We start from the raw sequence: 14,699 nt of genomic DNA on the forward strand, positions 1-14,699 counted from the left end.
AAAAATCTATTTTCAAAAAAGTTTTCCCAATTCATTAACATCTCATACAATGCTCACCAATTAATTTGTGCTCACATAACCTTATCCATGGTCTCTAAAATTAATGCTTGCTGTCTGTAGCATTACCAACCCCTTACCCCCACCCCATGGGGAGAGCACAGTTTTCAAATACAAAGTAATACTGGTGCCAAGAACACACTGAGAAAGAAATGAATGTTTTCCAAGGATCTCTGCTCACTTCATAACACCCTGCTTCCCTGAAATAAGGGAGAAGAAAACATTCTTAAAGGTGAAGGTATATTTGTAGGGTAATGTAGAATATGAAATTTTTGCAAAGATAAAATTATTTGGGGGGCATCTGAAGGAAAATGATTAGTTCATAACACATTAAAGGCACATGTAAAGTTACCCAAAAATGGTTGGTTAGTGCTCTTAATCCATCGATGAATTCACCAGAACACTAAACTTAAAATTTAAAGACATCATGGTAAGAAGAGACTACAGGCACAAGCAAAATCAGAGTGGCTCGGCAGGTTTGCTACTATTCATCAAATGCCATGTGGGAACCGCCAAAGAGTAGAGAATCTAGGGTACACTCATAGCTTAGGTCCTCTATGTAGGTTGTACTAAATTTCAGACTTTCCTTGTAGGGAGTAAAGTTGGGGGGGGGGGAGAGAGGGAGATTTCCAGACCTTGGGTGTTTAAAGGGCCTTCACACAGTAAATCAACCTATTGCTGTCTTGTTTTCTCCACAGCCAGACTGAAATAATACAGCACCAGCAGAGGTGTGAATTACCCCCATTCATCTTAATGGAGTGTTAACTTCAAAGACTTGTTTTAACTATTTAAATGCTAAGCTCATGAGTAAACATTACATTTTAAAAAAGTACAATTTAAACATTCACCCTCAACATACGAAAGTAATTTATATTCTCAGCACTTTGTCTTTTAATTTAGCAAACAAGTCTCCAAGTGTTAGAAATGTGTACATTTTGTGCTTTACTTAGTTTTATTTTAAATAGTTATTACCTAATAAATTATGAACATTAAGCCTATTATGAGAAGGCCTAAATTTCCCAAGAAAAATGCTGAGGAATACTTGAACATGGTGGTTGTTTTTTTTGGGAGGGATAATCCTGGTAAAGAGGGCATTGCTTTTTGCAACCATCTTATTAGCTTCTTCCAAAATCACAGAAAGCTGTGACTCCAAACAGGCAACTGGATAAAGCAGGCCACATTAAAGTAAAATAGAAATAAACACCTTCACAAATGATTCCTCTTGATATCTACTAAGTTTTGTACAGACTGCTGAATAGGTTACTTATCCCTTTTCCAAACCTTCTATGCGCCTATCCTGTGAGCAGGTGACAAATGTATTAATTGATGCCCAGCTGTCATCACACTTAACATCTGCCCCAGGGGCATCCTTGCATCTGTTGCACTTACGGCTATTTTGGTATTCCTGGAGTTGGAGTTATTAAAGCAGCTGAACACCTATTTGCACTTTAATCTATAATTTCATAAACAGAAAAAGAGAGTACAAGAATTAGTTTATCAGATTGATGGGCTCTGGCTGACCTGAAGTCATATGTGAGCCATGACTGGCTGTGCCCCTGGGACTATGCTAAGTGCCCAGTTTCAGGAAGGCATTAATAGAGTACAACTGGCTTACAACTGTAAGAAAGCACTAAAATCTGTGCACATGGGGCCAGTTCGCCTCTAAATGAAGGCTAAAGAAAGATTTTAAATATATCAATTGAGCAAGACGCAAAATGAAAAAATTCAACATGTGCTTCCACATCTCTGACTGAAAGCAAATTCATTTTACTGGCTCAGATGAAGGAATGAAAGTATAGGGATAAATAATCTATTGAGAAAGGCTGTTTGGGTCTGCACCTAATTTATACAAGGTCATTTAATCCTCTCAACACAACCCTGTATAATTGGTATTAACCCCATTTAATGCCTATGTGAAAGTGAAGGCTTAAAGAGGTTAAGTAGTTTGCCTAAATTCACTGAGATTTGAATCTAAGTCTCTCCAACCCCCAAACTGGAGCCTTTCCCTTACACCATGCTGATCTCAAGTTGCCAAATTATTTTTATTCAAAAGAAAAAACTCAGTTGTCAATTTTTCAGCCCCTTTCCCAGGTGACAAGCAAGGGGACCCACAAAGGTGTGCATTTCCATATATGCAAAGTGACACTTTGCATGCAGTTCCCTGCTTTACATGTGCACCAGGTAGGATTACATTTTTACTGATACGCCTGATCGGCTATTAATAAGATGCCCTAAACATATAATCCTCAAGAGGAGGAAAGCCCTGGTCTCTGATTTCCAAACAGAAATAAGCCACAATCAATGGAAAGACTGGAATGATTTATAACCTCCAAACAAAATATGATATAAATTATCAATATGTGTCTCTGTTTGCCAAGTAGAAAAGCACATGTTTTAGTGACAAGCTGCAAAAGTTCTGAGAACTTTCAAATCCACAGCCAATCATAATAGCTCTATCTCATAATGAACAACAGAGGAAAATCACAAAAGTTCTTCAGAAGGGATTTAGAGACAGGGCCAAATACCAAATGGAATAATCCCACAGTTTTGTTAATAGTGATTAATGTTGACAACATTAACCCACAAGATTCAACTTTGTATATAAACTTTAATACATTGCTTTCTTTAAAAACAAACAAAAGATTGAGCCAACATATTTAGTAACATTAAAAACTTTGGCTCTGCCAAAGATACTTTTAAGCAAATGAGAAGACAAGACACAGACCAGAAGATCTTTGCAAAATACATATCTGATAAAGTACTAGTATCTATAATAATCAACATATCTTAAAAATCAACAATGAGAAAACAGCCTAATTAAAAAGCAGGCGAAAGAACTGAACCTCGCCAAAGAAAACAAACAGAAGATAAACACATGAAGAGATGCTCAAAATCATGTGCCATTAGTTACTTTAAATTAAAACAATGAGATACAACTATACCTTTAGGAGAATGGAAAAAAATCCAGAACATTGATAACACCAAGTGCCGATGAGGATGTGGAACATTAGGAACTCTTATTCATTGCTGGCAGGAATGAAAAATGTTATAGCCACTCTGGAAGGCAGTTTGGCAGTTTCTTATAAAACTAAACATATTCTTATCATACGGTACAGCAATTGTACTCCTTGCTACTAACCCAAATAAGCTTAAAAATTCATGCAAATATCTATAGTGTTATTGTTTATTTTTGTTTTATGTTTATGATTTGATTTATAACTGCCAGCACTTACATGAATGGATACAATAGTACATCCATACAATGGAATTCAGTGATAAACAGAAATGAGCAACAAGTTATAAAAAGACATAGAAATTTAACTGCATATTGCTAAGGAAGGGGGCCAGTCTGAAAGGTGAGAAGAGTCCAACTATGCCATTGTGAAAAGGCTCACAGGGAAAGGATCATAGTTTTTTGTGGAGAGAGAAAAAAGATCATTGGTTGTTAATGCCTGCATTGTCTGTGAGGATTTTCTGCAAAATATTTTTGTAAATATTCAAACTGCCCTAAAAATAAAGACTATTAATTTAAGCAACATCAACAACTAAAAGATTGACCCACTATACTTGAATACAATGAGTTTGTTTCTTATTTGGGTTAAAGCTACCAGGTGTCCATTTCCCTTACCTGCTCTCACTTTGTTCCACTTTTCTGTTAATGTTTACAAAAATGTTAACAATACAAAGAAAATTTATCTCATGTACCTTCCAGACTTATTCCTTTTTGCAATGGAAATAAATTAGTCTTCATAATAGGTGGGAAAATATATTTTCATTTAGTAATCCAATCAAAAATGATGAGTACTAAACTAAAACTTCCAACCAAAATCCCAGAGATGAGCAAAACACAGGCCTGTCAAATAAGGAAAAAGATAAATAACAATTAAAATTCTTTTTAAACCTCAGCCTTCTCTAGTAATGTACATTGTTATCTAAAGTACTTTAATTTCCTTGATGTAGATAAAATACTTAATTACAAAATAACAAATTATTTCTTAGAATTCTTAAAAGGAAACACAAAACCTAACCTACCCCAAACTTTTTCCAGGACAAAAAATCCTCTCTGCTAAGTTTAAGATAAAATAGTCCAGGGAATACAAAAATCAAACAAGTTGATGTGCTGGAACCTTAAAGGAGGAGAGAGAAAAAAGAGAAAATGTTATCAGATTCAGACATAAGACTGGACAACAACTTTATCCACTTTATTATAAGGACCTTTTGAAATAGAAAACTTACCCACTACACCAAATACATTCCTAATGTCAGGAACATAAATAGCAAGTAAAACAATGATAATGTTGAGTGCTACAGTGACCAAAGAATGGTGAATCCATGAGAATGGAAAATTGGAGAAAAATATCATCATTAACGCTTTCCTTGCCTGTATAACAGAAAAAGAAATAGCTTTAATCAAGGAGGAACTGTTAAAGTCAAAATACTTGGGTAGAGAAACACATGTACTATTAGTACTTGCCCCCTAAACATCGAGATTCCAAAAATAGCATAAACTCTTATCATATTTACATATAAGCAAAGAAAAGTATCCTCCTGCATGTGCTTCATAAAATGTATTTTGCTTTAATTCCAGAAAAAAACCCTTCTCATCCAGTTTTCTTGGTTGCTTAATTTTCAGAATTGCCAACAATAGCATTTTGTGATGAAATCTCAGTGAATCATTTTCATTAAATTTAACAGATTTAACAAAAAAATAAATCATGCCATGTAAAGAAATACCATTTACTATTTTATTTTATATTATCTGCTTCACAGCATATAAATATGAAAACCAGTTCATGAAACTTGCACTGCTAACGTGGACAGCTGGCAGTCATAGCCCCCAAACATTTATTGAGTCCCCACTGCACCCCTGGGACTACAGTCCACGCAGGGAAGAGGCAAAAAATCTTGAAGGCCCAATGCTCTTATTTATGTATTTTTAACTGAGGTAACATTGAGTTTCCCCCATCAGGTACTACCACCGCAAGGTAACCACCACCAACTCACCCACATTCCACCACCAAAGATCATTTGCTTTCTTCCCTCTTTGTTCTTCCTTTTCCCCACCCCCCCTTTCACGTCGCACTTGTGTAGCTAGCTATCAAAATTTAGTTTTTCAGCTTGTCTTTATCTGACTATTAATTTAGTTACATTATATTCTGCATATTAGTGACACCATCCATTATTTATCTTTCTCTGAAGGCCCAATTCTTTACTAACTCACTGGTTAGGGTTTCAAGACAGCCATGAAGAAAGATTTTGTTCACAATTTCTCAAAAATTCTTAAGATGATGACCAGCAACTACATGCAGAATGAAAATCTGTTCTGCCCCTTAAATTATAATTCCAGAGCAAATAAGATATTTTGACTGAGCTTAAAAACTAGAATGTTAATGTGAAAATAAATTTACAATACACCAGAAGGAGCTTATTTTTGCTGACCTGACTTTTTCCTCTTCATGCACATTCTTTTGAAAACAGAATACAGAATTAAAGGGGGAAAAAACCCCCAAACTTTAGAACTATAGTCTCTAAATTGGAAACAATGCTGTGGGAGAGCATAAATCTAAACTAAATCTCAAAAAGCACAAATTAGCTTAGTGGTTCCCTGTTATTTTTGTGCTTTCATGGGGCCATATGCAAGTATGAGCTCTTTGATCAATTACTTGACAAATGAATAAGATATACAAGACTAGATGTGTTTCAAACGTTCTAGTCTGCAAAGAATTAGTGTTGCCATATTAGGGAGCCACTACACTGAGCAACAAAACCTTTAAGAGTACTTACAGGGAAGTGGATTAGAGGGACTGTCAGAAGCACAGCAAATAGTATGCATAGCTTCACAGTCATGACAACAAAATCATGTGGCAAGTATTTACTATAACCTTGTAGTAATTCTGACGCCACTTTGTCTGTAAAAAAAAAAAAAAAATAAGGACCACATTATAAAATACTAAGATGTCAATAACAGCAAAATTATTTTCCCTTGCACAAATGGATCTTAACAAATTTTGAATTCTCCGTATCAAATGCATCCCTGTCTTTTTTCCTATCTATGAAGCACAGACATTAGTTAATCTCTTATGGAAAGCTACAATCTTTTCTTTGAACGAACTACATCAGCACTGAACAACAAATAAAAGTTCTCGTTATAATTTATTCATAATCTGAAGGTTCTGAAGCAATATTATGTTATTTTGTAAAGCACTTTCTCACATACTACTTAATTTGGTCCTCATGATAACATGAGAGGCAGCAAAACTAAAAAAAAACTATTAACTGACTTGCCTAAGATTACATAACACAAAGGGGCAGAGCTGGCACAGACACCCACAGTTTGTAAGTGCCAGCCACTATCTTTTCCTCAATGCCACAATATTTTTTAGAATCTCATAGTTTCCCTATGTTACCTACTTCATCAACATTTCATCTGTAGATTCACCTTTCATAAAAAGAGAATGCAGTTTTAGGGAAATGGCTTACTTAGCAAAACAGCGTGACAGTGATAGAATATACATGCCCCATGGTATTCTTTCTTCCATTTTCACAATGTCACCTCCACCTCACAGCAGATGAGGTATTCTCAAGAACATTCCCTATCACTATATATATATATATATATATATTTTATAGGGGAAGGTCAGAGTGGTAATGTTTTTTCATTTAAGTATATACATTATAGAAAAGATGGTTTGGATTAAAAAAATAATCAAACATCTCTGTTTCAAGAATATTAAAATTTAAGAGTGGTAAGGTAGATGTACACACATCAGTGGTAGAGATTTAAACAAAGATGAGTAAGCAGGAAATCCAGGAGGCTGGAGTAAGGCATCATGACATAATGAGCAGCAGACTTTTGGTAAGGGTGCTTGAACTCCAGGACCACCCAGACTAGTGTTCAAACCCCACTACTTACTAGCAACTTAACTCCTCTGATTCTCTCAGCTCTTATGCCTGTAGAGTGGAGACAATAATATATTGACCTGTAGACTTACTGAGAGCATTCAAAGAGTGAGAGTGTGTGCTGGCATTTAAAGATGTGAGAAAAAGATCCTTTCTAAAACAAGGATCAGCACAAGCAGAAGCAATGAAGTAGCAAAGGGAATGCATGTCTAAGAAAAGAAACAGTACAGCCAGTCTAGTGACTGAAGCATAGCGGGCTAGAAAGCCAAGACAGTAGTGGGCGACATGCCGGAAGTACTTAAGATCAGCAACAGTTCTTTGTTGGGTGTAGACTAACCTGGCTGGCCACACAGTTGCAATGACTTCAAATGAGTAGTGTATTATGGTCTGAACTAAGCAGGAGGAAACGCTGGCAGAATGAGAGACCCAAAACTGGCATTATAGTTAAAAGGTTATTGTCATGATCACAAGGGTTAATGAGAACCTGAACTGCACTTGTGATGATGGAAATGGGGGAGAAATGAATTGTCTAAAGTATCAAAGACATACTTTACACAATATGGGACTAATAGACTAAGTACAAGATTATGAAGAGCCAGGAAATCTGGATTCTATTTCCAAACCTGTGAGATACTTGTGAGTCTTTGGAGAAATATAGCAAACTATTTTATTTCCATTTTCTGAATCATAAAATTGTGCTATTAACACTTATTGTTTAACAACCTTGTAGGCTTTTAAAATGATCTGGATATTATGCAACATTTGGGTACTGACCTTGCTCACCAGAGAATACTTTCACTTTCCTTATAATGCTTTAACCTCTGCAATCAGAGTCAATATTATTCATCTAGACACATACTTATAGGTCCCTATAATCTGACAAAATTTAGATATTAACTAAGTCATGGGAACACTGGTAAAAGGATCCCAAGCAATTCCAGAAGCCTGAAGAACTATTACAAATTCAAAATACATGTTACATATGTTCATGTTCTACTTTACCAGAATGAAAACCTTTCTTCTGAACCAGTTAAATCTGTGTTCTTACTCTTAGCTGAGACTTAGCATATGCTAAGAGATGAAATACAACATATATTCACATTGGTAAGAGTACAATACACTTCTCTCAGACAAATCTCTACAAATCATAGTAAAGACCTGATGGTGATCTGACAAGTTATATATGTCACTGAAATCAGGAGATTGTCTGCCCTACTTAGTTCATATTTTCAAATAAAAGATAAAGTTTCTAATGATTACCATAGAATAACTGGATTAATCAGGAGACCTGTCATTAACTCTGTGACCAGCTACTTCACCTTTCTGAACTTTAATTGCTCATCTATAAGTTAAATTGAAGATCTTAACACAAGCCCTTCTGATAGGTCTTCGATCCTACTAACAATTTCTTTTCATAAGACTTAGAGCTACTGCTGAGGCAATAGAAATACATCATAAAAGGTTTACCTTGGCTATAATTAACAAATCAAACACCACTGTGAATGGCAAATGAACATCTAAATCTTCTGTCTTTAAAGAAGGAATTACTTTTATATCTATGTACCTGTCAGTCTCTATCACCTGCCTACCTCTCTACTATGTGGTTTTTCTTAGATATTTAATTCTTCATTATATAAAACTTGGACAAATCTGAAAAATAAGCTTTGGTGAGGAAGGATTAATTCAGACACAACAACTTTATTTGAAAACCAAATGGAAAATAATCTAAATACCCAAAACAGATGAGTGCATACTAAGATGTGGGATATATACACATCGGACTACTACTCAGTGATCAAAAATGATAAACTCATGCCATTTGTGGCAACATGGATGAAACTGGGATTATTCTAAGCAAAGTGATCCAGAAGGAGAAAGGTAACTACTGGATGGTTTCACTTATTTGTGGAATCTAGAGGAACCCAAGAAAGGATCAGATAAAGACAAACTAAGATTGACCTGTGAAAGCAGACCATAGATCTGAGGCCCTCAGAAGGTGCAGGCGTGGAGGGGGGGAAGGAAGGGAGGGGGACAGGGGAAGAATAAAAAACTAAAGAGGGCAGGAAAGCACCGTGGATTGTGATGGAGGACTATGGGTGCTTTGGTGGTAGGAAAACCATCATGGCGATGCCTGAGAGGAGATATTCTATATTGTGAATAAACAAGAATGTTAAAAATAAATAAATAAAATAAATACTGTTTGGAAAAAAAAACAGAAGGCAGAAAGAAGAAGGGAGGGAGGGAAGAAGGGGGGAAGGAAGGGAGAGAGGGAAAAAAGGAGGGAGAAGGAAAAAAGGAGGAAGAAAGGAAAGATCATCATTTACACGATGAAAATGTTTAGTCTCTGTTCAATCAATGATAGGTAGGTAGGTATATCATAGATAGATAGATAGATAGATGACAGATATACAGATATATCTGGAACTTTGAGAGAGTCAGATTTTTCCAAAAAATTTACTTTGACAAAATCTTGGAATTATGAGTTATGTGACAAAATTCCTGAGGACGAAGTCGAGGAGTAAAGTACTGATTTTGGAGACAGATAAAATTAGATTCAAATTACAGCTCATTATTAATTAACTGCACATATATGGCTAAATAACTCTACATATATGAACCTATACATACCTTGCAGTTGTTGCAAGGATTAAATTAGGAAATGTATGTAAAGTATTTGGCAACTACATAATAACTGTTAGCTCAATAAATGTATTAATATCCATGCAATCTCTAATTCCCTTTTCAGTCTAATCTTTTCTATAATTTGACACAAGTGAAGTACCTCATATTAATTCATATAACCATTTCTCGGCTATCTTTAAGACTGGTAGGTCTTTTGAGGTTTCTTAAAGATAGGAAGAATAGGAGGGTCTTTTTTTTACTTTCTCTCATTGTTGAAGATCCCCTAATTAGAATAATTATAAAAGTATTTCTGGCCCTCCCTGGTGGCGCAGTGGGTTAAAGCACTCCACTGAGAAGCTAAAACCACTTCCCCATGAGTTCGATTCCCGTCTGCCCCAGAGGTGACCACATGGCGTGGCAGACCTCTCCTGACCCGCCCACTGCCCCCTTCAGTAGTGTACTTCGTCCATCTGCCTGTTTTGCTCCCCACTGTGTCTATGGTAAAGCCTCTCGCCGCCCCTGAGCCTCTGGCCTGTACCCCAGTTCTGTATACACAAATAAATAAATCTTTTAAAAAAAAAAAGTTCAACAACTTGTTTAACATTTTTAAAAGTATGTTCAAAGGTACCATAGTCAATGTTGGGATTAATGTTTTTCCTGATGATGTAGACAAAGCTCTACTACTTGTATCCTACATCAGTATAAAAATACAAGAACAAAAATTTTTTTAAAAATGCAAAAACAGAATTAGATTAATGGATGCCCTTTAAACTGTAGAAATAATATCAAGATAACAGGAAAAGAACTGTATGTAATAAATTACAATTTTCTTACACACTGGAAACTCCAAGAAAATACTCACAGCATATACAAAAAGTTATCATATCTAATGTAAATCCCACAAAGAAAAAGAAGATAAGTACAGTGCTGAAAACAGCACCAGAAACCACACAATAGTTACATTAATAGTGTAATAATGACAGCAGCATACCACCAGCAGTAGTTCTTCTTTGTGGAAAACATCTACAGATACTGTTGTCTTCCTTCCCAGCACAACTTTTTGTAATTATCCCCATGTTACAGGTTGGGAGATGAATACTGCAAGGGAAGGATCTTTTCTAAGGTCCATACCTAGTTAGAAGAACTCTAGGGCTATTTGTACTAGATTTGCTGAAATTCCAAGACTATAATCTTTCTAGCAGGCTTAGGAAGGGTTGCTAGGCAAGTAAACACTTGTCCAAAACTTGTTAGACTTAGAACAACTCTGGGAGATAAGCAAAACACCATTTCAAGCTATCATAGATGTCTAAATCTGACATTGCACAAGGCTATTGGCCATGAAATGCTAAGTCAGTTACAGCAGCTAAGTATCACCAAAGTAATAATAGCCATTTATTGGACAGTTATTACAAACTGAAAATTATATTCAAGATTTTGACAAATTGAGGATAATTTGATATATTGTTTTTATTTGCAAATTAAACAATTTGTTTTATTCTAGACTTTTGTAAGTTTTGTTTTTCTTGAGGTTCTTTATCAGAAGAGAAAACAAAATTAAATAAGTGGCCAATTTTTCAAAAATAAAGGACTATTTTTTTACATTATGAATTTAAAGGAATCATTTTTTTAAACTAAGGAGAAAGATTATGGTGCAGAATAGAATGTGCACCTGCTGAATCATGTGAATTATCTTTGAAGGCAGAGATCTCTGACACCTAAGTGTAAAGCTATGGTTCACTGTGAAAGCCTTTCCTTTCTCACCTTTTCTTCTGCAATTAAGATGATTGATTTCGCCAATATTACAAATTGCTGGAGTATAGTACATCAATTCTTAGTAATTAACAATAAAATTGGTATTGCACATTTTCTCTAGTAGAAAGACATAATGTCCGTAAGCCTGGGACATTTTACTTGGGTGTTTAAAATTTTCATATGAAGCTATCAATCTTGAACTTGATCCACATTTAAAAGAGAAAGAAACTCATTGAAAGCCTGGAGAATCACCACCACATTACATTGAATTCTGGCCACCTGTGCAAATTAATTTACTAAGGAAAGGCAGAAACAAAAGCATACTCATGTGTGAGATGAACTATACACCAGTTTGTTTTGGCCTTTATAATTAAATAATATACTCACCATAAAAAGTAAGGTACCCAAAAAGTGCGGCTATAAAGTAAATGAGAAAACTTAATGCAATTGCTGTGTTGGTTACATTCTGCATTCTTTTCTTTGAAGGGCTAATTAAAGACAAAAATGACAAAAGTGGAATTAGTGAGCTGAATTATATTTAAAGAAATAAATGCATCCCAAGTTGGTCAAGAGGATTCCTCAGTCATTTAAAACAGTGCATTAATAATTAAGTACTAGAATTTGAAATAACACTTCTGGGAAACAGTCTCAACTTGGACAGAATGAACTCTTAGTAGTTTTGTTTTAAACTAACACTTAGAATCCAGTGACAAGAGGAATGAAATCATAACAGAGAAGTCAATCTGAAAGTGCTAGAAATAAAAAGACATACTTAAAATACTTCAAAATTCTCTATTACCTTTGAAGTTCACAGTATATGGGCAATATCGAGGTATGACAGAGGAATGAAAAAGCCATGGTTGGTATGGCATAAGCACCCTGAAAAAAAATTTTAGAAGACGAAATTGTTAAATGCTATTCCAAACCATGACTGCAATAGATAATAAACTCGGTTCTTCCAAAAAAGAAAATCAATTAGCTTAAATTCATTTCATTTTCTATGAATCATTGCTTTAAAAAACAAGTATTTGTGTGCTCTGAACCAATTCAATCCAAAGGAATACTGGAAATATTAATCTCATCATCTTTGACTAGGCTCTCTTTCGATGGGCATTAATATAATGCATTATAATAGACCAACACATTCTTAGAAATCTGTTGAAGTATATTAAGTTTTTTCTGTAAGAATATTTATGAGCCAGGGAAATTACAAAGCAAACAAAAGTTACCATAAACAAACAAACAAACAAACAAAAAAAACCCTGTCCTTATAAAATGGATGGGGATGATTTACTTTCTCTTTTCTACTCTAAAAGATTGCTCTTAATTAATTTTAGGCTCATCAGGAAAGGAAGTTCCAGACGACTGAATACGTTATCTTAAGACATTATGTCACCTAAACAAAGTGCTTCACTAATAGAGTTACACACATATGGTGGGGATTCCATTATCTGGAAAAAGTGTATTCTTCATCAAGCAGAATAGATGAAGAAATTCGGAGTAACAGAGAAGATGTTTTTTGAGTTCTTCTCAAAGATAAAGTACACATTTTCCAGATGGGAGTTCCTGTCCCCTCTGCTAATGCTCAGGGGCTATGGTGGGCAGTCCAGTGTCCTAAAGGCAACAGGCCTTGGTCTCTGAGTCTCCACTCCAGGCATCATAAATTTCAACTTTGGAATGTCGGCCAGAAGATATATTGGCAGCTCTCAATCGTTGGACCAATGATGAAGCTATTTAGCTACAGACCAAGGTTCTACTCACAGGGGAGGAGTTTTGATATAATTGGCTATTTAGCTTTACAAGTCCAGAGGGCAACAGGAAGTCTGTGTCCACAGAGGACCTTATTGGCCAGACCAGACGTTCAGTAAATCTGTTCTTTTAGGCAGTGGCCCATTTAAAACAGGCTCCATTTAAAGGCATGCCAAAAAAAAAAAAAAAAAAATGTGGCTGTTTCATAATGGGCCACCCTGTGTTAAATAATATTATTCTTCTGGTAGGCAACCCTATACTTAGCACTTTCATGAAAATTAATTAGTTACAGGTACAAAGACCTAAGAGACCCTGTTACACAAATCTCTTAAAACTTGAAATGTGAAAAATCAACCAAAAGTATCTGTTAATAACTTACACACCTCTTTGGAGAAATGAAAGAGCTTTGGTTTACAATCATCTGTTGCATTTGAATTCTGTTTAAGAGGATTGAAGAGAAAAAGAGAAACCAACAGCCATTAAAGGTCAGAATACATCAACAAAAATGATGACTTTATTACTACTAAGCTTTTAAATTAAAATATTTGAAAACAAAGTTCCAAAATACTATATAACGATTACTTTTTTATTTGAAAAAGAACTGCTAGTCTGATTTTTTTTCTTTTTAACTTAAAAGGGAATAAACTGAAAAAGATAAACTGTTACCTGGAAGTATTGCTCGACATAATTCAACGTCAAAGGACAAGGGATGGACCATTTTTTAATTACGATCTGTAAGGATAAGTTGAACATAAATTCATGCCAAGAAATTGATTTCAAATATGTCAGCATTATTTCAATCAATTTAACGTCATATCAAGTAAGTTGTCAGCTTACAGAAAATTCTTTGTTCATGTTTCCCCCAGTCAGAATGAGACATCATTTAACCTGGTCACCTATGGCAGCAGGAAAGGGGAAGCAGGAAAGGCTGCATATCTGTTTAGTGGGGAGCTTCCCTGTTACAGACTAAGAGTACTCCCATGTCAGTTGTCCAGACTCCAAAAGTATCAAGGTATTAAAATACAAATGCAATTCAAAATAGGAACATGATGCTTTCAGTGACAAGGGAACAAGAATATGGTTTTATTCTTCTTGGACACGGAGTAGGTAGCAGATAGAGCTAAATAAATAAGTTTGGAAACAGACACAGGCAGAAATATGTAGAGACCTGATGCAAAGGGAGAGCTCAGGGATTTCTGAACTCTCCTTGCTTTTCTCAGAATTGCTTCTGGTGAATGTGGATAAAGGTAGTGAAGAACAAGAGTAAGGGAAGTCCAGGTAGTAAAAAATAAAATTCACAAATAGTAAAAGAAATCCAAAGATGCTAGTTCCCAGAAATAATCAATGAAAATGTTGCAGGGTTTCTTGTAAGTTTGGCCATCCTGTTACTAGACCTACAGTTGTGGTTGTGTCAACATTATCATTGTAGTTGTTCTGGGCAGGTAATTACTCTGTAAATGTTTGCTACAGGCTGAAATCTAGCATACAAAGGGACAAAGGAAAAATTAAGGAAATATCTGTCTTTTGTAGGAGACCAATAAGTAAAACTATTCCCACTCCTATTTGGCATTTATCTAGTTTTGGATTTTTTTTAAAGATTTATTTATTTATGCATACAG

General features: G+C 35.2%; 1 protein-coding gene across 1 annotated transcript in view; it reads right to left on the bottom strand.

Annotated features, from left to right (window-relative positions):
* Nucleotides 1–2,689: 2,689 nt before the first annotated feature.
* Nucleotides 2,690–14,699, bottom strand: part of SLC38A6 (solute carrier family 38, member 6) — a 55,799-nt gene continuing 43,789 nt past the window's right edge. The window contains exons 9-16 of the mRNA XM_004682085.2: nucleotides 13,747–13,812; nucleotides 13,464–13,517; nucleotides 12,131–12,210; nucleotides 11,719–11,819; nucleotides 5,842–5,966; nucleotides 4,294–4,438; nucleotides 4,090–4,184; nucleotides 2,690–3,910 (exon numbers count right to left, since the gene is read on the bottom strand). Of these exons, the coding sequence (XP_004682142.1) occupies nucleotides 3,830–3,910; nucleotides 4,090–4,184; nucleotides 4,294–4,438; nucleotides 5,842–5,966; nucleotides 11,719–11,819; nucleotides 12,131–12,210; nucleotides 13,464–13,517; nucleotides 13,747–13,812 (747 nt within the window). The 3' untranslated portion in view covers nucleotides 2,690–3,829. The remainder of the gene's footprint in view (nucleotides 3,911–4,089; nucleotides 4,185–4,293; nucleotides 4,439–5,841; nucleotides 5,967–11,718; nucleotides 11,820–12,130; nucleotides 12,211–13,463; nucleotides 13,518–13,746; nucleotides 13,813–14,699) is intronic.

The sequence above is a fragment of the Condylura cristata genome, unplaced genomic scaffold (genome assembly GCF_000260355.1).
Source record: "Condylura cristata isolate star-nosed mole 26May11 unplaced genomic scaffold, ConCri1.0 scaffold00013, whole genome shotgun sequence".
Taxonomy (NCBI): Eukaryota; Metazoa; Chordata; class Mammalia; order Eulipotyphla; family Talpidae; genus Condylura; species Condylura cristata.